This window comes from Schistocerca piceifrons, chromosome 3 (assembly GCF_021461385.2).
Source record: "Schistocerca piceifrons isolate TAMUIC-IGC-003096 chromosome 3, iqSchPice1.1, whole genome shotgun sequence".
In the NCBI taxonomy this organism is placed as follows: Eukaryota; Metazoa; Arthropoda; class Insecta; order Orthoptera; family Acrididae; genus Schistocerca; species Schistocerca piceifrons.
In genome coordinates, this window is record NC_060140.1 from 488031999 (window position 1) to 488057972 (window position 25974).

The following is a 25974-nucleotide window of genomic DNA, read 5'->3' on the forward strand; positions in this document are numbered from 1 at the left end:
AAAATCGTAGAGGGAGACCAAGGGATGAATACACCAAGCAGATTCAGAAGGATGTAGGCTGCAGTAGGTACTGGGAGATGAAGAAGCTTGCACAGGATAGAGTAGCATGGAGAGCTGCATGAAACCAGTCTCAGAACTGAAGAAGAAGAAGAAGAAGAACAACAACAAAAATCTGAAATAATGCTCAATTTATTATATTTACTAATATTTGCATAAAAGTCATGAAAAGGAAAGGCAAAGGAAAATTCTGGATTGCAAATAAATTTCCAGGAAAGTATTATACTTGCAACATCCACGAGGACTCTGCAAATAACTTTCCTGGAAATGTTTGCAGTTAAAGCAACCAAACAACAGATTAGTCAAGAACTCTCATTCATTGACGCCAGTTGAAATACTCTTGTTAATGCCATCCATAATATGATACTTACTTTCGTGTGTTGCCTTTATAGATTGCCAGTACCAGTCGACGTAAAACCAGACCATGGACCATCAAGGGGCAAAAGTAATTCTCCTGAAACAGTAGGATATGAACTAAGTATCCCACTCGTATACAATGCAATATGCTATAGCATTTTCTGGAAAATAATTGCCAGAAGTCTACATGCACCTACAACAGAGTACTGTCTCTCTTGCGCTGAGAATTTTAGAAACAGTGGATGAGTATGTGAAAAAATTTACCAAGGTCGTCATTACTTCATTAATTATGTGATAAAGCGGAGAACAAATTTCTTCTGTTGAGTGACTCGTGCAGAGGAGAAACAATTCTAGAGTTGTACAACGAGATTTGTCAAGATGGAGGAGGATTGCCATTGTGTGGTATTAAAGTGACCCCCGCCCCCCAACAAGACTGTGCAATGAGAGAGAACCTTTTATAAATGAAACCAAGTTTGTCTTCCTATAGAAACTTTAAAACAACCATATAATTGTGAAAATGTGTCATTTATAAAGTGTACAAGATCTACAATCAGTGTCACGCCAGCGCGTGTAAAACATCAACTGTAAAATAATAAACATAATTTTATATACAAAATTCTTGTTTATGCCTCACTGTCCCTTCCTAGAAATTTATTTGATTTCCAAATTTACCTTTGCCTTTCCTTTTCATGCATTTGATGAAAATATTAATAAATTCAATACATTGAGCATTTTTTCGTTTTATTTGCAATGTAAGGATTATAAAAACTGAAAATAAAAAAAAAATTCCAAGTGAGTACTTGACCCCAGACCCTAGGATTACTATTCTGTACTCTTTCCTCTTCATCAACTGCTGCTTGGATATTATGCTAACAGAAGTAGCTCAAGCTTCTCCCAAGCCACACCAAAAATGCTATTTTTTTCTAAACACATGGCCATCTTTACAGACGAATGGAAAAACTAGTAGAAGCCAACCTCGGGGAAGATCAGTTTGGATTCCGTAGAAACACTGGAACACGTGAGGCAATACTGACCTTACGACTTATCTTAGAAGAAAGATTAAGGAAAGGCAAGCCTACGTTTCTAGCATTTGTAGACTTAGAGAAAGCTTTTGACAATGTTGACTGGAATACTCTCTTTCAAATTCTAAAGGTGGCAGGGGTAAAATACAGGGAGCGAAAGGCTATTTACAATTTGTACAGAAACCAGATGGCAGTTATAAGAGTCGAGGGACATGAAAGGGAAGCAGTGGTTGGGAAGGGAGTAAGACAGGGTTGTAGCCTGTCCCCGATGTTGTTCAATCTGTATATTGAGCAAGCAGTAAAGGAAACAAAAGAAAAATTCGGAGTAGGTATTAAAATTCATGGAGAAGAAATAAAAACTTTGAGGCTCGCCGATGACATTGTAATTCTGTCAGAGACAGCAAAGGACTTGGAAGAGCAGTTGAATGGAATGGACAGTGTCTTGAAAGGAGGATATAAGATGAACATCAACAAAAGCAAAACAAGGATAATGGAATGTAGTCTAATTAAGTTGGGTGATGCTGAGGGAATTAGATTAGGAAATGAGGCACTTAAAGTAGTAAAGGAGTTTTGCTATTTGGGGAGCAAAATAACTGATGATGGTCGAAGTAGAGAGGAAAAAAAATGTAGACTGGTAATGGCAAGGAAAGCATTTCTGAAGAAGAGAAATTTGTTAACATCGAGTATAGATTTAAGTGTCAGGAAGTCGTTTCTGAAAGTATTTTTATGGAGTGTAGCCATGTGTGGAAGTGAAACATGGACGATAAATAGTTTGGACAAGAAGAGAATATAAGCTTTCAAAATGTGGTGCTACAGAAGAATGCTGAAGATTAGATGGGTAGATCACATAACTAATGAGGAGGTATTGAAGAGAATTGGGGAGAAGAGGAGCTTGTGGCACAACTTGACTAGAAGAAGGGATCGGTTGGAAGGACATATTCTGACACATCAAGGGATCACCAATTTAGTATTGGAGGGCAGCGTGGAGGGTAAAAATCGTAGGGGGAGACCAAGAGATGAATACACTAAGCAGATTCAGAAGGATGTAGGTTGCAGTAGGTACTGGGAGATGAAAAAGCTTGCACAGGATAGAGTAGCATGGAGAGCTGCATCAAACCAGTCTCAGGACTGAAGACCACAACAACAACAACATGGCCATCTGGAGCTCCAACTTCAGTTACTTTATTTCTGGCCAAGCCCTGCACATACTACAGATCTGGCAGAATTGGTGATTACAGTAGCTTGGTCCTCTTGGTAGTGCCAGTGTCAATACTCACACTTCACTACCACTACAGACAACACAGGGGAGGAACCTACTATAGAACTGCCAATGGCTCCTGGCCTGACCTAAGAACATCGGTGAGTGTTAGCTGCTCTGTGCCAATTTTTGGATGGTTTGAAATCCAGAGTGGAGTAAATATGGACCAAACAGCCCTTGTAAGACACTGTATCAACACTGGGATCATTCACCAATTAGCCAGCGCTGATATATGGTATCACCGGCTGAACAGGGATGATCCAGAAGCAAGTGCAGATGATGCTGCTAGATGGCATCATTAAACCTTCAGAGTCCTTGGTCCTCTGCTGTGGTCCTTGTGAAGAAGAATGATGGCACATAGCATTTTTGCATCGACAAATGAACAAAATCGTGAAAAAAATGTCTACCCATTGCCGTACATTGATGACACCCTAGACTGCGTGTTATTAACATGATGTGAAGTTTTGTGCTACATTGACAACCATGCTTTCATATTTGTACTTGATTTTGAGTGAATACAATGTATTAATTCCCACACAGACAATTTAATATGAGGGCCATCTTTTTTTCAATCTCCGATAGGCTATAAATAAAAAACAAGTTCATTGAAAACAATTATTTTATTACCAAAAGTTTTGTACACGTATGGTTAATTTTCAGCATATCACCGGAAAGATTGAGACATTTATCGAACCAGTGGACAAGCTTTGCAATACCCTCTTCAAAAAATGTTGCCAGCAATGATGTTAGGTGAGCATTGATGTTTTGAAGGTCTTCATTGGTATGAAAGTGCTGCCCTCCTAGCCACGTCTTCAGTTCAGGGAAAAGGTGAAAGTGCGCAGGGTGCCAGGTTAGGACTGTAAGGCGGATGATCGAAAATGTTCCATTGAAACTGTTCAAGGAGCCGTTGAGTTGTGCCAGCAGTGTTTGGACGAGCGTTGTCGTGGATCAACATAGTTCCTGAAGTCAGCATTTCTCTTCGTTTATTTTGAATTGCTCTCCACAAACGTTGTAAAGTTTCACAATAAGCAGCTGCATTGATAGTGGTTCCGGGTCCCATAAACTCTACAAGCAACACACCTTTTTGGTCCCAAAACACGGTAGCCGTAACCTTTCTGTTGTTGAATGTTTGTTTGACTTTTTTTGGTTTGCTTGGTGAATTTGGATGTGCATCCAATGTTGTGATTGTTGTTTTGTTTCTGGTGTGTCGTATTGGATCCAGGTTTCATCCCCAATAACAATTGATTTCAAAAAGTTCTCTCCTTCATCATGGTAACGGTCAAGGAAATTCAAATCTGACGCCATTTGTGACTTTTGTGGGTGTCCGTCAACATTTTTGGAACCCAGTGAGTACAAAGTTTTTTGTAGCTTAAATGTTCACTAACGATAGAGGGTACGACAGACCTTGAAATTTCCGGAATTTCTGTAGACAAAGCAGTTATGGTGAACCTACAATTTTCTCTAACCTTTCTGTCAACTTGTTCAGCAAGTTCGGCTGTAACAACAGACTTGCGTCCTTGGCCTCATTCATCATGCACGTCATTTTGGCCATCTTTAAGCTTTCGGCACCATTAGTCATGAAGTTATCGCCATACACTCGGCTCATTCTCCGATGAATTTCTGCTGTGTTATTCCCTTCTGCTTGCAGAAACCGAATTACACTTCGTAATTCACACTTGGGGGGGAGCAGCAATGACGGCAGCCATGTTTACGTGGCTGTAGTGCAACACAGACTGATGCCTTGTGGTCGGCAATGGTGGTGTGTGTAGTGTTATAGTTGCGCAGTAGCCTGCAGTGCATGTCCGTTTTCTTCTGCTCGCGTAGCTTCTATATTAAGCGATCGGAGGTTGAATAAAAAAACAGACGTCATAGTTTCACTCTCGATTCTCTCAGTTGAAGTACATACAGCCACAGGTGTCCAATACTTTCCACTGTCTCATTTTCACTTCACAAATTGCTTCCTTCAAATATTTAATCATGAACACAACTATTATACTATTTTCACTTGAAGACTCAATATACTTCAGAATTCAACTTTTATTCACACCTCTTGGCCTCAGCCCAACCAACCACCTTGGCCGCTTGCCTCTGACTGCCTCACTCTCAAGATATTTCCTTGGTGTTCCCCTGCCATTGGCATGTACTTTCAACTTCCTGATCTTTGTGTACACCAACAATGTTGCAGTGATAAGCTGCTCGTATCGATATTTGTGGCAAGGTATCAATAATAATACCCTTACAACATGTGTCCAACAAACAGTGCTTTTCCTGTCTTCAGTAATCCTTGTTATTGTTACACAATTATGGTCTTTATTAATTAAGAGCCAGTTTTGAGTTTCATATTATCTTGAAGTGTCTTCCTAAAGTATACGAATATTCTGGGCTGGCTGGTTACACATCAGCACGGTTGCAGATTTTTAACATAAGTAGTTATTACACCTAAATGTACAGGGCTATTACAAATGATTGAAGCGATTTCATAAATTCACCGTAGCTCCATTCATTGACATATGGTCACGACACACTACAGATACGTAGAAAAACTCATAAAGTTTTGTTCGGCTGAAGCCGCACTTCAGGTTTCTGCCGCCAGAGCGCTCGAGAGCACAGTGAGACAAAATGGCGACAGGAGCCGAGAAAGCGTATGTCGTGCTTGAAATGCACTCACATCAGTCAGTCATAACAGTGCAACGACACTTCAGGACGAAGTTCAACAAAGATCCACCAACTGCTAACTCCATTCGGGGATGGTATGCGCAGTTTAAAGCTTCTGGATGCCTCTGTAAGGGGAAATCAACGGGTCGGCCTGCAGTGATCCAAGAAACTGTTGAACGCGTGCGGGCAAGTTTCACGCATAGTGATGTTAAAGATTCAGTGTTTAAACCTCCTCTACCAAGAAACATGCCAGAACTGCGAGCTCGCATCAACAGTGCTTTCGAACTCATTGATGGGGACATGCTGCGCCAAGTGTGGGAGGAACTTGATTATCGGCTTGATGTCTGCCGAATCACTAAAGGGGCACATATTGAACATTTGTGAATGCCTAAAAAAACTTTTTGAGTTTTTGTATGTGTGTGCAAAGCATTGTGAAAATATCTCAAATAATAAAGTTATTGTAGAGCTGTGAAATCGCTTCAATCATTTGTAATAACCCTGTACATAATATTACAGATTAGATATTTATAATTGTGATGTAATAATACTCTTTATCATTGTTACTTTTTGGGAGCAACAATACGCTGTGTTAAAGTCTGCCTTAGACCGCAGCCAAAGTGATATGTGACAGTATGAAAGATCTTTCTGGTAGCATCTACAAATGAGTTTATTGAATCATTCATACAGATTAGAAAATCCCATGACCAGTAGTGCTATTTGTCTCTGGATGTTTTCTATATCATCCATTACTCAGGCACTGTTATGACCTGAAACTGGCTAAAAATTTGAGAGTGATCATCTGCTCCGAAATCTCTCATTTGGTATCTTTTGCGTAATGGTCACTGAACCTGGTAGAAGAGATATTGTGACTGAGTTTTGTCAATATTCTCTCTTTCTTCCTCTTAATAAACGGAGAAGTTTAAGTGGTTTAGTCAATAATGTCCACACCAGCATATTGTAAGAATCACTGGTTTATTTCACAAATATGGTAGAAAGACGTGAGCACACCTCTGTGTCCACTCAGTTCCATGACTTCCAGGAGAAGACAGATTAGGTCTGATTTTCTTTATTTTTAGACAGGTGAAAATGAGACAGCAGGAGGGATAGAATCGCTCAATTGAGTGTCTAAATGAAAACAATGAATACCTTATGTGAAAAAATATTATGAAAATGATACCTAAAACCACAAAATGGAAAGAGTTAGGCTGCAGCCAGGAGAGGTGTGCTGTATTTGCATGCTAAAGCAGTTTTGGTTGGGAAAAGTTCAGTTGATATTGAGGCTCTTATTTAGAAAGAACTCCATTATTGAAATGACAATAAGGAAACTTTTAGAAACAAAACTGAGGGTAAGGGAAAAAATGGTTGATTGTAACATGAAATTCCATAGCACTGTTCAATAAGAGCTTCAGGGGAGCACAGGCATTAACCAGCATCTCTTTCATTCACATGTCTGAGATTCAGTTTCTTGTTACGTTTGCCCAAAAGTAATATATACCGACACGCAAAAGAATTTTAAAGGTTGACGTGGAATACATTGTTGTATTGCATACTTTTTCAAAGATTCCACATATGACTTCTTCCAATGGAGTCAAATGCCTTTTCCAACTGTACAAATGTAAAGACTAGTGATGAAATTATTTGATTGATTGTTTGAAAATGATTAAGCATGTTTATTTGATCTGTACAACAGTTTACTTCTAAAACTGACTTACTCCTTTCTTATCTGCATTTCAACTTGCATCTTGATTCTGTTAAGGATTATTGGCACCAACACTTTTATGGCAGTTGGTGATGACTCCTTTTTTTGGACACTTTGATGAGGAGTCTTTCTCTCCACTCATGTGGCATGTTCCCAAAGTTCCAAATCTTTATCAAAAAAGGGTGAAGAAGACCAGTAGCTGTGTCTCAGCCGGTGGTCAGAAGTTCTTGTGTAGTGTTATCGACTGCTTGGGCATTCATTCTTTAGCTACTTGATTGCTATCTATCTCTTCCTCCCTCCCTCCCTCCCTCCCTTCCCCTTTCCTTTGAAAGTGGCTCCAAGCAAAACAAACATATTTTCTATCATTTCCAGATCACCTTCGTCTTCGGCTTGTCTTTCTTGTAGTGACTGTCTCTCATTATCTCTGTCCAGCACTTACTTGAAGTTCTCACGCCATTTTGAAAGTTGGGTATCATCATTGGTGAGGAGATGTCCTTGTATGCTCTTTGCCGGTTGACTGTATGTGATTTTCTTTTTGATGAGGGTCCGTATGACATTGTAGAGCTGCTTTTAGTTACCAGCACCTGCTGCCATCTCAGCCATTTCTGAGGCCCACTTCCTGCGATCACCATTAACACTTTCACCTCTTGTGTGTTTAGCTTTATATTCCTCGTGTGGTTCAATCTTTTGGAGCCGTGTCTTGTTACTGTTCGTCTTTCAGTGTTCATCAATATCCACTTCTTCATCCCACAAAGGCCCTCAAACAGGTTTTTCAGTCCTAGTTTGAATTCTTTGCTACTTTCATTTTTCAGCTTTCCAACATCAAATCTCTTCCTTTGAGTGAGGAGGCATTTTCTTGTAGTGGAATGGTAAGACCATGGTCACTGTATACGTCTGCTCCCCTTCAGTTTCTCACCATATGTGATGGATTTTCTCCACTTTCTGCTAGATTGGTGTCCTTTTTCATTTTGGAAACTCAGGACCATAGAATATTACAAGACAAATTGGAACGAAACTCCAAAGTTGGGAACTATATTAAGTGTATTGTAATTCATACTACAAACTTCTGATTAATTAAACAATGGAAAATCCAGGATGAAACATAACAATACGAGAGAAGGAAAGTTGCTACTTACCATATAGCGGAGATCGTGAAATCTAACTGGGTAAACTCAATAACCGACTTCCAGTCACCTAATGAATGCTTGTCTTTTCTCACATTCCGCACCCTAAATAAAACCTGTACACTTATTAATTGTCACGCACCCATCAACAATGACAATAAGAAAAACCCTCAGAAAGTAGATACATATTGGGAATCTCTAGACCACGAACTTTCTAAAATCCCAACATCAAATGTGAAAATACTGTTTGGGGACTTCAATGCACAAATAGGCCAAGAAAAAAATAGAAAAAAACAGTAGGAAACTACCCGGCTCACAAAAGGACAAACAGAAATGGAGAAAGATTAATAGAACTATGCAAGGGTCATAACTTAAAATTAATGTCTACAAATTTCAAAAAACCTCCTAAGATACAGAAAACATGGAAATCACCAAACACAAGTATTGGAGAGTTCCAGATAGATCACATAGCGATCACACACTATAATCAAAAAGAAATAATGAATGTGAGAGTTCGGAAAGGGGCAAACATTGTAACTGACCACTACTTATCGACAATCAAATTAAATTTCATACCACAAAGAAAGAAACAAATACAAAACAGGAAAACTCAAAAGATAGACGCAAACATCTTGAAAGAGAAAAGAGAATAATTCTGTCAAAACATAGTTATATGTTCGGATAAATGGGAAGATATAAAAGAAGGAATGATAAGATCTGCTCAAGAAGTCGCAAAAATGAAAAAGAGAAAGAAACACGAATCGTGGGATGAGATATGTGAGGAAGCAATAGAACAAAGGATGAAGGATTGGAAGAAATGGCACTCAACCAAAAGTGATAAGGACTACCTGGAGTTCAAACAGCAAAGATCTTCTACAGCAAAACTAATTAGATCAGTAAAAAGACTATTTGAAAAGAACCAACTTACACAAATGGATAAAGATTTTAAGAGAAACAATAACAGATCCTTTTACAGCACATTCAGACAGAAACTACAAAAATATGTAGCACCAAATCTGTGTTTTAAAGATACCAGTGGAAAACTGGCAATGAATAATGAAGAAAATTGTGAAATATTAGCAAAATATTTTGAACAACTCCTCAACTGTCAGGAATCTATTGAAAAATTACCAGCCAACACCCCAAACACAGTAAACAATAATTCTGAACCCCCATGCCTCATAGAAATCAGAGAAATCATTAAAAACGTTAAGAACAATAAAGCACCAGGGGAAGACATGATAATTGCAGAAATGTGGAAAAGTGTGGATAATACAACTCAAGAAAAACTACTGGGAATAATCAATGAGATTTGGAGAACGGAACGTATACCGGAAGAATGGAAAACTGCATTAATCCACTCCATCTTCAAGAAAGGGGATAAAACCGATGCAAGTAACTACAGAGGGATATCTTTACTTCCGGTAACGTATAAAATTCTATCTAAGGCCCTACAAAACAGATTGGAGAAACAACTTGATCAAGAAATTGGTGAATACCAAGCAGGCTTTAGGAAGGGAAGATCTTGTGTGGAGCAAATTTTAAACTTGAAGTTAATTATTAAATATAGACGATTAAGAGGAAAATACATCTTTATCACGTTTGTTGACTTCAAGAAGGCGTACGACTCCGTTGACAGAACAACCTTGGTTAACATCCTTAGTGAGTTTGGAGCAGACAAGAAAACAGTCGCAATCGTCAAAGAAACACTTACGGATACCTATGCAAAAGTAAAGTTCCGTGGTGAGGTATCCAGACCATTCAAAATCAGAACAGGATTAAGACAAGGAGATGGGTTGTCACCTACCCTATTCAACTGTGTGTTAGAAAAAGTTATTAGAGAGTGGAGGATGAAAACGACTGAAGAAGGGATACAAAAAATCAGATTAGGAAGAATAAAGGATGAATTAGAAGTAGATTGCCTCGCTTTTGCTGATGACTTAGCGATTCTGGCAGGAAGTTTGGAAGAAGCAGTCAAACAGATCAATATTCTGAATGAAACAGCAGAAAAAACAGGACTGAAAATCTCCTTTGAAAAGATAGAGTACCTAACCAATGTAAAAGAGGCACCGAACAATATGATTACAAAGTATGGCCAGATAAAGAAGGTTTCTAATTTCAAATATTTAGGGGAAATCATCCAGCCCAATGCTTCAGATAAAGAAGGAAATAAAACAAGAACAAGAAAAATGGAAATGGCATTCCAGCTAACAAAGAATGTGTACAACAAGAAGTCAGTATCAATTAACGCAAAAATAAGGCACTACAACACTGTGATTAAGCCAGAGTGTCTGTAAGCATCTGAATGTTTAGCAATGAACACTAACAAGGAAATGGAAGCTATAGCAAAAAAGGAGCGAAAAATCATTAGAAGAGTACTTGGGCCGAGGTTTGAGAATGGGACTTGGAAGCTTAGAAGTAATAGAGAAGTGTATGACAAAATTGAGAAAGTGGGAAATACTATGAGGAAGAGAAGAGTAAGCTTTTACGCCCATTTGAAAAGAATGAATGATGAAAGGCTGACAAAGAAAATATTCATGTTTTTTGACAAGAACCCCAGAACCCAAATTACCTGGTTCAAAGAAGTCAAAGCAGACTTAGAGGAGATGGGTATAGGAGAAGATGATATAACCAACAGAGACTTAATGAGAGACAAAGTTCAACATTTTGAAGGATTTGAAGTGAAGAAGAGAAGAACTGGAGGAACAGTGTGGACAGAAGACCGAAGGGAGCAGCACAGAGAGAGGATGAAGACATATTGGCAGAAGAGAAAAGAGGAGGAGCGCAATAGGAGAAATGTACATTGAAAAATAGTTGTTTAACGCGGTCCCTAGACGGCCAAAATCGGAAAACAAAAAAAAAAAAAAAAAAAAAAAAAAAAATAGCGGAGATGCTGAGCCGTAATAGGCACAATAAAAAGATTCACACAATCATAACTTTTGGCCCTTAAGTCCTTTGTCAGCAGTAGACACACATACACACACGCGCACACACACTCATGCATGCTCAACTTGCACACATATCTGCAGTCTCAGAGAGCTGAAATTACACTGTGATCAGCAACACCAGTGCATGATGGGAGTGGCAACTGAGTGGGGGTGAGGAGGAGGATGGGGTGGGGAGGGGGAGGGATAGCATGGTTGGAGTGGCGGACAGTGAAGTGTTGTGGTTTAGATGGAGGGTAGGAGAGAAGGTATGGAGGGGGGAGGGGTAGGTAGCAGAAAGGAGAGAAATAAAAATAAAAGAAATTAAAAGACTGGATGTGGCGGTGAAATGACGGATGTGTAGTGCTGGAATGGGAACAGGGAGGAGGCTGGATGGGTGAGGACATTGACTAACAAAGGTTGAGGCCAGGAGGGTTACGGGCCCTTAAGCCAAGTGTTAGCAATGATTAACTTATGCTCTTTGCATAGCTCTACCAGGCGGCTTCTTCTTTCAATCCTTTCCCCCCAGTCCATATCCACATAGTGTTTCTCTTTCTCTTCCATTTCCTACTATTTAATTCCAGTCCCCCATCACTATTAAATTTTTGTCCCCTTAACTATCTGAATAATTTCTTTTATCTCCTCATACATTTCTTCAATCTCTTCATTTTCTGCAGAGCTAGTTGGCATATAACCTTGTACTACTGTGGTGGGTGTGGGCTTCATGTCTATCTTGGCTACAACAACAAACAAGCAAACTCCAGGTACAAAAATGCATTCACTATGCTGTTCATAATAGCTTACTGACATTCCCATTTTCTTATTTATTATTAAACCTACTACTGCATTGCCCATATTTGATTTTGTATTTATAACCTTGTATTCACCTGACCAGAAGTCCTGTTACTCCTACCATCGAACTCCACTAATTCCCACTACATCCAACCGTAACCAATCCATTTCCTTTTTAAAATTTTCTAACCTACTTGCCCAATTAAGACATCTAACATTCCACACTCCAATCCGTAGAATGCCAGTTTTGTTTCTCTTGATGGTAACATCCTCTGAATAGTCTCTGCCTGAAGAGCATATAAAAATGTGAAATTTTGTTAGTGATTCATAATTTGGCCTAGAAAAAAATTTAAGTACAAGGAAACAACAGTCATTATATCTGCATATATACTCTGCAAACCACTGTAAAGTGCATGACAGAGGATAATTCCCATTTTACACCTTATCACAAATTTTCGCCTTACCATTTCACCTATGTAATGTGAGAAGAATGATTACTCAATTGCCTCTGTGTACGCCATAATAAGTCTAACCTTGTTGTTGTTTTTCCTACGGGATTTATACGTAATAAGGGGTTATAGTATATTTTTAGATTTCTAACTTAATGCTGGATCTTGAAACTATTTGAGTAGGCTCTTACAGGATAGTTTGCATCCCATCTACAAACATCTGCTAGTTCATGTTTTTCAGTATCTTTGTGACACACTCCCATGAATCAAACAATCCTGAAGTTCAGGCTTCGCAAATCCTAGAATGAGCGTACTGCAAGAAATGTTCTTTACAGATCGATTACATTTTCCTATAGAATGACTTTCCTAGTACCCAACCAAAAATCTGAAGTCTGTCATCTGGTTTATTTATGGCTGAGCTTATGCAATCATTTCAAATTTTTATCCCTGTATGTTGTTACATACAGAAATTTGTATGAGTTGACTGATTCAGACTATAATTTTTTGATCTTGTAGTCATAGCATACAATGTTTTTGTATTTTGTGAAGTGCATTTAAAATAAATTGCCAGCTTTAAATCTGATCACAATGTGATGATATTTGTGCCATTCTTTTCATAACTGCATCCTCTGCAAACATTAACATACTGTACGATATAAGGATCCCACCACACTTCCCTGTAACACATCTGCAGCTACTTTTACTGCAGTCAGTGATCTCCATCCGAGGTAACTGCTGTGTCCCCCCCATCAAGGGATTTTCAGTCCAGTCACAAATCTTGATTGATATACCATATGACCATACTTTAAACAAAAGTGTGTGTGTGTCCAATGCCTTTTGAAAGTCAAGAAACACTATATATCACTGTTTCAATCCATTGCTTTCAAGATGTCATTTGAGAGAAATGCAAGCCAGATTTCATATGACTAACGTTTTCAGAATCCAACCTGGTTGTCATGGAGCAGGTCATTCCATTCAAGATACCCAAGTACATTTGAGATCAGAATATGTTCTAAGATTCTACAAAAAATGGCTGTTGTAGATACTGGATGGTAGTTTTGCAGATCACTTCTTCTATCCGTATTGTAAACAGGTTTGTGAACTGCGCTTCCTTTCAACCACTGGGCACAAGTTTTTGTTCGAAGGATCTAAGGTATATTATGGCCAAAAGAGGGGCTAATTAAGCTGCAAATTCTTTATAGAATATGAATGTGTGTCTGGAAGCCAATACTGGTGCTGTTGGCAGTGTTCACTTATGACCAGAATTCCTTTGAGCTTTGCGAGAAGTGAGCAGATTCTGTTGTGGCAGTTGTTACAGGCCTCACGCATTGTTGTGCTGAGGGGTATATGCATTTTGTTTGGTTTTTACCTATAACTGTATACTTTCTTCTACACCTATTGTTCAAGAGTTACTGTTTCCTTAGGAGTTTCTTTGCAGAGACAGCACACAATTTAGTGCTGTAGTCGCACTATTTAACTGTTACTAAGAATGGCAGTAAGACAGTGCACCAGAGTCAATTAACCGAAACTCTTACAGGACTTAATATTACTGAGACAGGTAAAGTGTATATTAAATCTGTAGTGGGGCCAGGAAGCTCAGTAAAACATTAATGATTAACTATCCAACATTCTCTGAATCCACAGAGGTGTTCAAGGCTACATTGTATTGTCCCCAATGTTCAATTTTTTCCCCTAAGAAAATATTGCAGAAAGCAGTGATAAACATTGGAGCTAGAGTGAAAAATCAATAGTTTATGTGCTGTTGACATAGTACTTATGGTTAACAATAAACAGGATCTTTAAACACTTATAGTGTTGCTCAATTCAGCAACAAATTTATTATTATTATTATTATTAAGCCATAAAGGTTCTTAGGCATAGAGTGGGCAATATGAGCCACTGTGCTAAGTCATCAGAAGTAATTGTCCACTGTCTTTTTGTTTCCATATCACTTGGAATATTGTTAAGCTATATTTTACATAGGCATCCAAGAGGTCGCATTGTTATCATCATCATCATCATAATCACTACTGCTACTACTACTACTACTACTACTATTACCACTTTCGTAGCTGAATGGTTAGTGTCACTGTCTTTAGAGCAGAAAGACTTGCGCATGATTTATGGTACATCCTCACATCTTTACTGACATTGGGGACTGGTGGTATACCAGTCACATGTCCCACGATGATAGATCGCTCGTACTGCATTGTAGGCAGCATTCAGCTAGTTGAAACAAGTCTAAGACCTAATCTGTGAGTGATGGTTATGTTTTATTATTATTATTATTAGTATTGAAATTCGTGTACAGATAAACTAACAGAGGCCTTGTATTTGTTGATTATTTTCCCTCATCAGATATTCCTTGCCCTGGTGCCAAGTAGTGCATTTTAGGTTTAAAGCACTCCTCACTGCCATAGCCATTAAAAACTAAAGTGAAAAACTCAACTTATACCACAGCTGCGCTAAGTAGGAGTAGATGAAGGTGTTGTGTTGTGTTGTGTGTGTGTGTGTGTGTGTGTGTGTGTGTGTTACTATCTTGTCCAAGTTCAGCTGATAAATTTAGATAAAAGAAGTAGTTAAACAGGCTTCATTCGTTCAGTGTCAACTGTACTTATCGTGAAAATTAATGCTGTCAAGCAGATACACATTTTGGAAGAAAACAGTACAATGAATTCCTTGATCTACAAAATATGTGTGTAGTTGAAAGGGGGAACAACAGGGAGCATGTTTAGAAACAGCTTACATAAAATGCAAACAGTATTTCAGAGATGAACCAAGTATGCGCAGTGGTACCCAAAGATGGCAGTTTCGTGTTAACAAGTCATTATTGTCTGGTAGTACACCCAAGAACAGTTATGGTTGTTGTAGAATAGAGTTGCATAACATTCTCATCTACTTGAAGTTGGTTAATGAGGAGTGTGATAAGGATAATGAGAATTGATGTTTCAGTGTAACAAAAATTTGTAGTCCATCTGGAAGGAAGTAAGCACCACCTGTAAACTTTGATAGAGGAATGGTTACTGCGTTGTACTGTCATCATTGTGTCGAAACTGAATTGATTACTACTGAGTAACTTTGACAACTGTGATGTTATTGTGATTTAAATGATTACTTTATTTATGTGTTTATATTTTCCTTTATGTTTCAGGAATGAAATAGAAGCAGGTCAGAAACTAGGAAAACATATTGTAGTTGCTGGCTGTGTTCCACAGGGTGCTCCAAAGTCTGATTTTCTATCTGGGTTAAGTGTAATTGGTGTGCAACAAATCGATCGTGTTGTAGAAGTAGTTGAAGAAACATTAAAAGGTATTGTATACTTCATGGGTACTTGTTCATTACAGTATTTCATGTAGCTTTAAGTTCTTAAAAATTATGATAAAATTTGAAGACAATGTGGTAGGATGAGCTTAATCATTGCACTGGAAAGTTGTGGGTGGACCTGTAGAAACTGTTAGAACTTGGCATCAAATTTTAAGACTTTAATCACCATTACTTCTTGTTTTAGAGGTGATAAGTGGAGAGAAAGAAATGAATCAGCCAGGAGTAGTAATAAAATAGAAAGTTTCCTGCAATCAGTGGAGATGCAAGAGGTCCAAGAAATAATGGTGAAATGCGGATGATGATGATCATTATGCTGATATTTCAAAAGTTTCTTGTTCTATGAAGTTTCAAAGTTTTCTTTGTTACATTTATTTATGTAAATCTATGAATACCAGAATGGCTGCATCAGCAGTCCCATTGTTATTTTATCCTTAAACCGTTTCTTGCTGTGGTAGAGTTGCCACATTTAAAGCCTTAGAATGTAGTGGTGTGCCTTGTTCTGCACATGAATTTACTCACTTGTGCTAAATTGAACTATTCCTTTACAACTGGTAAATTTTGTTCAATCTTCTGATTTCTATTACAAGATGTTTGACTAATTTTTATTCTACCTGACACATTTAGTAATGCTTAACCAACAAAGTGGATCATTCCATACCAAGTGGGCCAGGAAAAAAAAAAAAGAAAAAGAAAAGGTTGATCAGGCATCTCAGAAAAATTTGATATTTGCTGGATGAATTCCCTTATGTTTGGGGGACTCAAAAATAATTTTTAAAAAATTTTATTTGTTCTCAGCACACACTGGACTATATATTAAAATCTTGATCACCTAGCTGAATTTAATACTTAATATATTCTTAAAGGCTCAAAGTTTTTGGTCCCAAATTTAAAAAAAAAAAAAAAACTCTTTTTATACAGTATTTTTCCAAAGGAGGAGTAATTTCTCAGCCATAATATTTTTTGTGCTACTTCACTACACGGATAGCTACTTTAGAGTATCAATGGTGAGATGTTAATATTTAAAAATACACTATTTTTAAAAAAAATCTGATTTGTTTGAATTTTTTAAATTCTTTTGCATGCAATATCTGTGTTAGGGGACCAGATAAAAATCTGAAAAATATGCACTTAATAGACCTTTATGATATTAAATTTCAATATAAATTTCAGCATTGAGATTCAATGAGAAGTTATGAAAAAAAATTACAAGTATGAGTAAAAAATACATTTTGTAATATCTGCAATATCTGGACTAATGGGGAAAAGTATAACAATTACATAATTTAAATACATGGAAAAACACAGAAAATTCAAGTAATGAAACATTATTTGTTGAACGATCCTCTGCAGGAAGTTTCAGTAGGCTAGTAGACAGCATCTGCAAGTCTGGACAGGCTCACAGACTTGTCTGTACAAGTCAGTGTGTTGTCTTCCCCCTTCCACCAACATCTGTTCACTCATACTCAGTTAACAATTAGCTCTTGAAGTGTGCAGTTGAACAATGGAATCTTTGTTCTGTTGTTGTTGTTGTTATTATTAATGAAGCTTGACATTAAATGTGTATATGAAGTGTTTCCTAAAGACATTACTTTAATACAAGATTGCAGTGAAGAAGAAAGTGTTATTTTGCTTACGAGTTGGCTCAGAAGTTAAATCAACTTGCAATCACCATGAAGTTAAATAATTAAAGAAATTTAATCACCTTTTTGACCAGTCTTGCTTAGACCCTTGTAACATATGCAAGATCTGAGAGCAATAACGTTTGATCATTATTCTAAAGATAAAAGCCCTTTTATCTATATAATATCAGGAAAGTGATTGTGTCCATCATGTTATTCTAAGATATTTGTCATTAACAAAGAAAGGGATATTGATAGTTCAGATAAGTAATTTTGTCACTCATCAGAATCTATTTAAAAAAAAGTGGATTTAGCTTGTGAAATCCTAAGTGCATTTCCTGCTAGTAAAATTAGAAAACTAAGTTAAGAGAAAAGACCTTTTGTTTCACTTAAAAAGAAAAGTTGCACAAAGCCAGATGAAAGTTCTAAAAATTCTCTGACCGAATATGATGATTGATAGAAAAACTAAATGTCATATTTCAAACAAAGAGGATAAATTTAAAATTATCGGTTTACCATCAAATCCTTGAAGTTGAGCAAAAGTTAGGGATGAATTTAATGTGTCAGAATGTTTGGTTAAATTAACAAGGCAGTTAGTAAAAGTAGGGAATTTTACCTTCATTAAAAAGAAAAATGCATATAATTTCATAGATGAAAACATGATCAAATAGGGTATTAGGTTTTACGAAGATGACAATAACAGCCGTTTGATGCCTAGCAAAAAAGTATTGTGTTTTTGTTAAAGAAAATGCCACTAGGTTCAGAGACAAAAAAGATTAATATTGTTTAATTTAAATGAACTATTCACAGAATTCAAAAAAGAAAATCCTGAAATTAAAACTGGAAGGTTAGAATTTTGCAAGTTGAGACCAAAATAGTGTATTGTTGTAGGGGCAGATGGCACCCATAGTGACTGCATTTGTTTGTATCACCAGAATGTAAAGTTGATGATAGGTTGGGCCAGTCTTAGAGTTGACTATAAAGATCTTTTGGAAGTTCTGGTTTGCAGTATTGACAGTTACAGTTGTGTGATCATGGGAAAATGTCAAGTCTGTCCAGGCAAGCAAGCTGCCCTTGATACCAGAAGTATCGGAAGAAGACGATTTAATGCATGACAGTATAGAATATGAACAATGGGTGATACAGTACAAAATGGAAATAGTGACAATTATAAAACCATGAGAAGAGTTCTTTGAAATGTTGGTAGCTATCCTTGAAAATATTAAAATGCACAATTTTATTGCCGAAGCTCAGAGTAAATTTCTAAAACAAAAAGAAAACCTTGGCAGTTGATAAATGTTTAGTTCTTGCTGGCTTTTCTGAAAATTATTCCTTTGTTGTTCAAGATGAAGTACAAGGGACCATTGGGTAAACAAACAGCCCCTAGTTCACCCATTTGTGTTCTATTATAAAGATCAAGATAAACTAAAGAGATACAGTTTTTATGTCATAAGTGGCTACCCTGAACACAACGCTATAGTGGTGCATGCTCTTAAACTATGATTAACAAACTACATGAAACACCACCACCTTTCCATGAGCAAACTGATGTACTACTCTGATGGTGCTGCAACCCAGTATAAAAACAAAAACAAAAAAAATTATTAACACCCCTTTCACAAAGAATACCATAGAATTGATTCAGAATGGCCTTTTTTCCATCGTGCCGTGGGAAGAATGTGTGTGATGGTGTCAGGGGTACAACAAATTGACCTGTCACAAAAGCTTGTCTGCAGCGGACCTATGAAAACCACATCTTGACACCTCAAGAAATGTTTCAATTCTGTAAAGAACAGCTAAAAGGGATTATTTATGTTTTTGTAAAATATGAGACAGTACAAGAAATCTATGCATGTCTTGGAGGATAGATTCAACACTTGTCAGAAGATTAAAGGCTCCCAATCTTTTCATTGTTTCATACTTCAGTCACACAACTTGCTCAAGTGTAAGTTCACATCAACATCCCCTGATAGTGAACTTCATCAATATGGACAACTTGTACCACTGACACTTCAAAATAATGACATAATGGCTTGTGTTTATGGCAAGTAGTGGTGGATTACTGAAGTTGATAATATTGATTGTCAAAACCAAGACATGCAGGTTACATTATACCACATACCAGGGCCAAGTTAAAAAGTTTAAAAGGCTCAAGTCTGTATGCCTGTTAAAAATGTACTGAGGAAGCAGTCTCCCCTGGAATTTACAACTGCAACTGGATGAACTTTTAAAATAACTCCCAAACTCTGTGAAGAAATTTCTTCATTGGTCAATGAATGGCGTAGTAAAAACAAGTAAGGTAAGAACAAGATAAGCTAATTAGTTGACTCATTTTAAAAAGTGTTCATAGATGACTCATTTTAAAAAGTGTTCATAGATATGTTTAAATTATGTAACTTACACACTTTATCCATTAGTACAGATATTGCAGATATTATGAAACATATTTTTGATTCGTATTGGTAATATTTTTCTTAACTTCTCCATAAATCTCAAAGATGAAATTTATACTGAAGTATGATATCATAAAGATATATTAAGAGTGTAATTTTCAAATTTTTATCTGGTCCCCTAACAATGATATTGCAGGCCAAAGAATGAAAAAATTCAAAACATCTGGCTTTTTAAATAGTTTTTTTTTTTTTTTAAAGTGTAAGCTTTTCGTTGTTGATACTTTATATAAAGTAGCTGTACTCTGTAGTGTAGTAGAACAAAAAATATCAAGGCTGAGAAATTACTCTTTCTTTGGAATAATACTGTTCATAAATATAGCCATTAAAATATATTAAGGAATACATTCAACTAGGTACTCATGGTTTTAATATATAGTCCAGTGTGTGCTGAACTACATGCTTTCTATTTGAAATGTCTGGAGCAACCCATTACTGAATAATTTAAAAAACGACAGATTCTTGTAAGTAAAAAAAAAATGGAAATGTCGTGTGGCTAGGGCCTCCCGTTCGCCTGGTACAGGTCTTTCGATTTGACGCCACTTCGGCGACCTGCGCGTCGATGGGGATGAAATGATGATGATTAGGACAACACAACACCCAGTCCCTGAGCGGAGAAAATCTCCGACCCAATCGGGAATCGAACCCGGTCCCTTAGGATTGACAGTCTGTCACGCTGACCACTCAGCTACCGGGGCGGACTTCTTGTAAGTGCGAAAGAATGCTTTGGCCTGAAACAAAAGTGGCTGCTGTTTCTAAATGATAACAATAAAAAAATTTTAAAAATATTTTTGAGTCCACCAAATATGAGGGAATTCACCCAATGAATATAATTTTTTTTCTGAGATGGTTAAGCAAGCAGTGCTGAACCACTTGATATGGATTGGCCCAAAGCAAATATATCTCCTGTTGCTATTCATATGTGAAGGGGTCGGCAGAAGAAAGTGCTAACCCTTAGTTTAGTAAGGATTAGTCTGACCGCACTATCTGCACCACATGCCGCAAATAAGTAGTACCACACAAACACTTAAAAACACTATTTACTTTATAAAATGTCTTCCTATTATACTTACGTTCTTGTCTTAGAATTTAAATAAACATATTATGTGCAGTAATTCAAAATATTCCTTCATGAGTCAGCACTTTCATCTACCTGTAGCATACCAACCTGACTCATATGCCTTTGTGTCATAAGTCTCATAGAATTTCTGCTATATTTTTCTTTCCTATGCTTATTGATAGTGATGACCTGTTATTCAGTTATGTTCACAACACTGTATAATTTGGTGTTCATTTTCTCTTCAAATTTAATAAGGCACAATTTAGTTTGCTGATCAGCTTATAACACATGTATGTCTTTGTACAGGTCAGTAAGTGACACAAACTCAAAGAATGTTTCATCCTTTTCTATGTTGTAGTGATCAAGAAAATAACTGCCTATGGTGGATACTCAGTACAAAATTCACCAGGTTAACAAAGTTAGTTAGTTAGTTGATAATTTCATATTCCATGGATCAGTTAGTATGATTAATCATAATGATGTGGAATGAGTCATTTTACATTCACATTACAAATTCATATGTAAATATAGCTACATGCTGAGCCTCAACAAATTAATCATTTGTAGTGCTGTGGTGAGTTAATTATTCTTACCCATCACGTTTTACGCTTTACAAAATTAGAAACTTTTCTGTAGAGTAGTCGTCCAGAAGGAAATTTTTTAAGTTAGTATGGTTAAATTTGAAAACAATCTGTCAGACATTTTATGTCATTGTTAGAAGTGATGAAAAAAAATTTGGTGTGTACATTGTGTACTTCTTTTGCTGCTAAAGACAACCTTAATTTGGAATAATGAATGTAATTTTTTTTCTTCTGGTTGTAATTATGTACACCATTGTTCCTTTTGAACTGGAGGAATTATTTACAACCAACTTCATGGGGGAACAAATATACTGTGAGGCTGTTGTCAGAATGCATAACTCCTTAAATAGATGTTTGCAAGATGACCATGGTTGAGCATGATATACGTTTCTTACCAGATGTTTTTTAGTAATGCACTCTGTCTTTCGTAAAGTTTATCTACCCCAGAACAGTATTCCATATGACATTATTGAACAGCAAAGTATATCACCTTACTGATTTGTCTCTCCACAAGATTTGAAATCATTATAAATGCAAATGTAGCTGAACTAAGTTGTTTTAGAAGTTCCACAATTTTTTCCTCCATTTAAATTTTTGTCAATATTGACATTTAAAATTTTTTATGTTTCCACCCTAGTTATTATTTTCTCACCAAGTATTATACTAATCGTTGATGTAGTACCTCTAGATATGCAGAACTGAATATTTTGTATCTGCATGAAATTGAAAGAGAGAGCATTCATCGAAAACCACTTAAAAGAACACTACGAGCAGTACAAATATAAGTTCCGCAAAGAATAAGGATATCAAAAGTAGAAAGAATCAGCCAACAGATACGAGGTTCTGATAATGTTTCAAAGCCTTGCTGGTCGGTTGTAATAAGATCGGAAACAATGAAACAGAAAGTAAAATTAATAATGTACAATTAACTGTTAATAATTATGATATCTCTGATCCCCTTCTAGTTAGCAATATTTTTAATAATTAATTCATAGATATTGTCAAAAATGATGTCTCTCTGAAACAGGATATACAGCACACATTTGAGTCCAGTAACAAACAGAACTGCAGTACACTGCCTGCGGTAAACACATATGACGTTCTGTAGCTTATTCATAGCCTCAAAAACAAAAAATAGCAGGATTAGATTAAATTTCTCCCTATCTATTGAAGAAATGCAAACATGAACTACCCTCCTTCCCGGGTCCAGGGATTAGAATAGGCCTGAGGTATTCCTGCCTGTTGTAAGAGGCGACTAAAAGGAGTCTCCCACTTTTTGGCCCTACAAGTTCAGGTCCCATTTTATGGTTTGACCTCCAGCTTCTCAAATTCTACAGAAGTGCAGGAAATTTTGGAGAGGACGCCTTACGTGGTACACCTGTTATCCACAGTACCTTTAGATTTGATCTCCTGCACCTTTTCTTGTCATGGCTTTGCATCTCCACCTGCAATTCAACTATTTGCCGACAACACCTTTGGGGGTATGTCATCTAATTCTGTAGTCTCCTGTCCTCTTTCGGTCCCATGACAATATTGGATTTCTCTGCACCCAATGTCCAGCACGGCAGCTAGTCTGTTGTGGTGGGGCCCTAATGTAACCATTTGGTGGTAGCCCCCCTGACAACACAGGGATCATGCTGCTGATGCCTTAGCTGTAAACTCCCCATGTATGCCAAGGAGTAGCTGCCTGTCTTCCTGGGTCATCAGGACTCCCAGCAATGGCCATCATGCCAGGTGGCCTTTGCTGTGGCTGGGTGGTGCCTGTGGGGAAAGCCCCTTATCAGAGTGGGTGGCATCAGGGTGGATGACCCGCAATGAAGTGGACCAAGTCATCTTTTTCTGGGGACCGAATGGTCCCAGCAGTCTCTAAGAAAGGAAAGGTTGATTTCAATGCTGACAGGTGTGATCCCAAATTGTTCCCCTCCCCAGCAACACCCTGGGAGGAACGTAAGGCTTCAGAACGACAGGATCCATCCATATTCGCCTCGTTACTTAGTGTGCAGCAGAACTGATAGGAACTCCTTTCTGGATACGAAGCCTCTGCTTTTTGTTGAACACTTGGAGGATAAGTTTGGGAAAGTGACAGCACTGTCCAAAATGCGCAGTGGGTCAGTTTGATTCAGACAGCATTCCCCACCCAGTCCTGGGTGTTACTCGCTTGTGACAAGCTTGGTGATATTTGTGTTTTGGTCACTCCCCATAAAAGCCTCAACATGGTCCAGGGAATTATTTTTCATAGTGACCTCCAGTTGCAAACTGATGATGAGCTGCATGCCAATTTAGAAGGATGGGGTGTTCGTTTCATCCAGTGCATTTACAAGGGAGCCAAAGACAATAGGGTTGTTACCGGTGCCTTCATCTTGGCCTTTGAGGGTGATTCGTTACCTGAAAAGTTCAGGGTGATAGTATACTGCTGTGACGCCAAACCTCATAATCCTCCCCCTATGCAGTACTTTTAAGTGCTGGGAATTCAGGCACATGTTCTCCTGGTGCAATGCAATGCCACATGTAGATACTGCAGACATTCGCTGCATCTGAATACTCCATGTGTGCCTCCTCCCACCTCTCTGAACTGTGGAGAACATCACTCCCCCTGCTCACCGGACTACCTGGTACCCCAAAATGAGTGGAAAATTATGGAGTACAAGACCCCGAACAAATATGAAAGGATCATCTAACGTTACTCAAGTTAGCACTCAGGGCTGTCCATCTTCCTCCCCCCCCCCCCCCCCCCTCCAGCTAGGTGGGGGCAAGTCTTCTTCTGTTGCTCCCAAAGCTTCAACTTTGGGAACATGTGCACCCCCCCCCCCTCTCCCAAATTGCTGAGAACATTGATCCCCACCCCAGCTGGAGAAGAAACAGCCTCCTCTAGCTCCTCTCAACCAGAATGGTTCCCTTGGGACTCTACCTTCCACTCCCCCCACCTGCCCCAGTTGCCAAGTGGACACCAACCAGTGGCTGAAAGAGCCATTGGATGCTGGTCAAAGGGCTTCACAGTCTTCCACTGTCCCTGAAGCTACTTCCAAAAAGCCCTCCAGCAAGCCCCTAAGGAGCAGCGATGGGGCTAACCACCAAAGAAGAAGTCCACTAAGGAAAAGGAGCCTACAGTGGCCCCCGCACCAGCACTGCCCCACAGCTCTGTGTCTGAGGACAAGGTGGATATTCTGGCATCCCCTGAGGACCTAGATCTCACTGATGCCTAGGATGGAATGGTACTGGATGCCAACATTCAGGCGGTGGTGGCAGATGATCGACCTCCAGTGGAACTACGGCAGTTTTTTCTCCCACCTGGCTGAGTTACATCAACTTTTAAGCGTTACACCTGCATTTTGCATTGTCCTTCAGAAAACCTGGTTTCCTGCAATACGGATCCCCACCCTTTGTGGCTATCGGGGGTACTACAAAAACCATACTGCCTGTGGCAGACCGTCAGGTGGAGTTTGCATCTTTGTCCTTACCTCTGTCTGTAGCAAACTTGTACCCCTTCAAACACCTTTAGGAGCTGTGGCTGTCAGTATGAGGACAATGCAGGAAATTACCATGTGTAACATCTAGCTCCCTCCAGATGGTGACACACCATCCCATGTATTGGTTGCACTGATTTCGCAACTCCTCCCACCATTTCTCCTTATGGGTGATTTTGACGCCCGTAACCCATTGTGGGATGGAGCCAAGGTTACTAGCCATGGCAAAGACATTGAGGACCTACTAACTCAACTTGACCTTTGCCTCCTAATACAGGTGCCCCCACATGTGGCACATGGCACATATTCGGCCATTGATCTCTCAGTTTGCAGTCCTAGCCTTCTCCCATCTATCCACTGGAGTGCACGTAACAACTTGTGTGGTAGTGACCACTTTCCACTCATCCTGTCCCTATCCCACCATCCCTCACCTCAACACTTGCCCGGGTGGGCTCTTCCCAAGGCTGACTGGGACACTTTCACATCCACTACCACCTTTGGCCTTCCATTGCATGCCACGGTCGATGATATGAGTCATACCATCACTAATACCATTATTGCCGCAGCTGAATTGGCAATCCCTTGTTCTTCCGGATGCCCCCAGCAGAAGTCAGTGCCTTGGTGGTTGGCTGAAATCGCTGTGGCCATTAGAGACTGTAGGCTGGCCCTCCAACGTCGTAAGTGTCACCCCTCCCTGGAGAACCTTATTGCCTTCAAACAAGTCCATGCCCAGGTTCGCCTCCACATCAAACAAAGGAAGCAAGAGTGTTGGGAATGCTATGTCTCCACCATTGGAACACAAACCTCCCACTCCCAGGTTTGGTCGAAGCTCCACCAACTTTACGACTATCAGACCCCTGTAGGTTTACCTGGAATTTCCACAGATCGAGCTGTATCTGCTGATCCAGACATAATTGCAGAATGTCTTGTTGAGCATTATGCTCGCATCTCTGTGCCTGAGAATTACCAAACCGCCTTTCGCATCCTCAAACAGTGGATGGAATGACTTCTCTTTTCCTCCATGCCACCCTGAGCCATATAATGCTCCCTTCAGTGAGTGGGAATTTATCAGTGCACTTGCTGACTGCCCTGACACATCCCCTAGCCCAGACCAAATCCATTCGCAAATGTTGAAACAC

General features: G+C 38.6%; 1 protein-coding gene across 2 annotated transcripts in view; it reads left to right on the top strand.

The window, feature by feature from the left end:
* LOC124789562 (threonylcarbamoyladenosine tRNA methylthiotransferase) overlaps window positions 1-25974 on the top strand; it is a 127120-nt gene that overhangs the window by 56671 nt on the left and 44475 nt on the right. For both annotated transcript variants that reach the window (XM_047256965.1, XM_047256966.1), the window contains one exon: window positions 15489-15646. In XM_047256965.1, coding sequence (XP_047112921.1) covers window positions 15489-15646 — 158 coding nt within the window. The remainder of the gene's footprint in view (window positions 1-15488; window positions 15647-25974) is intronic.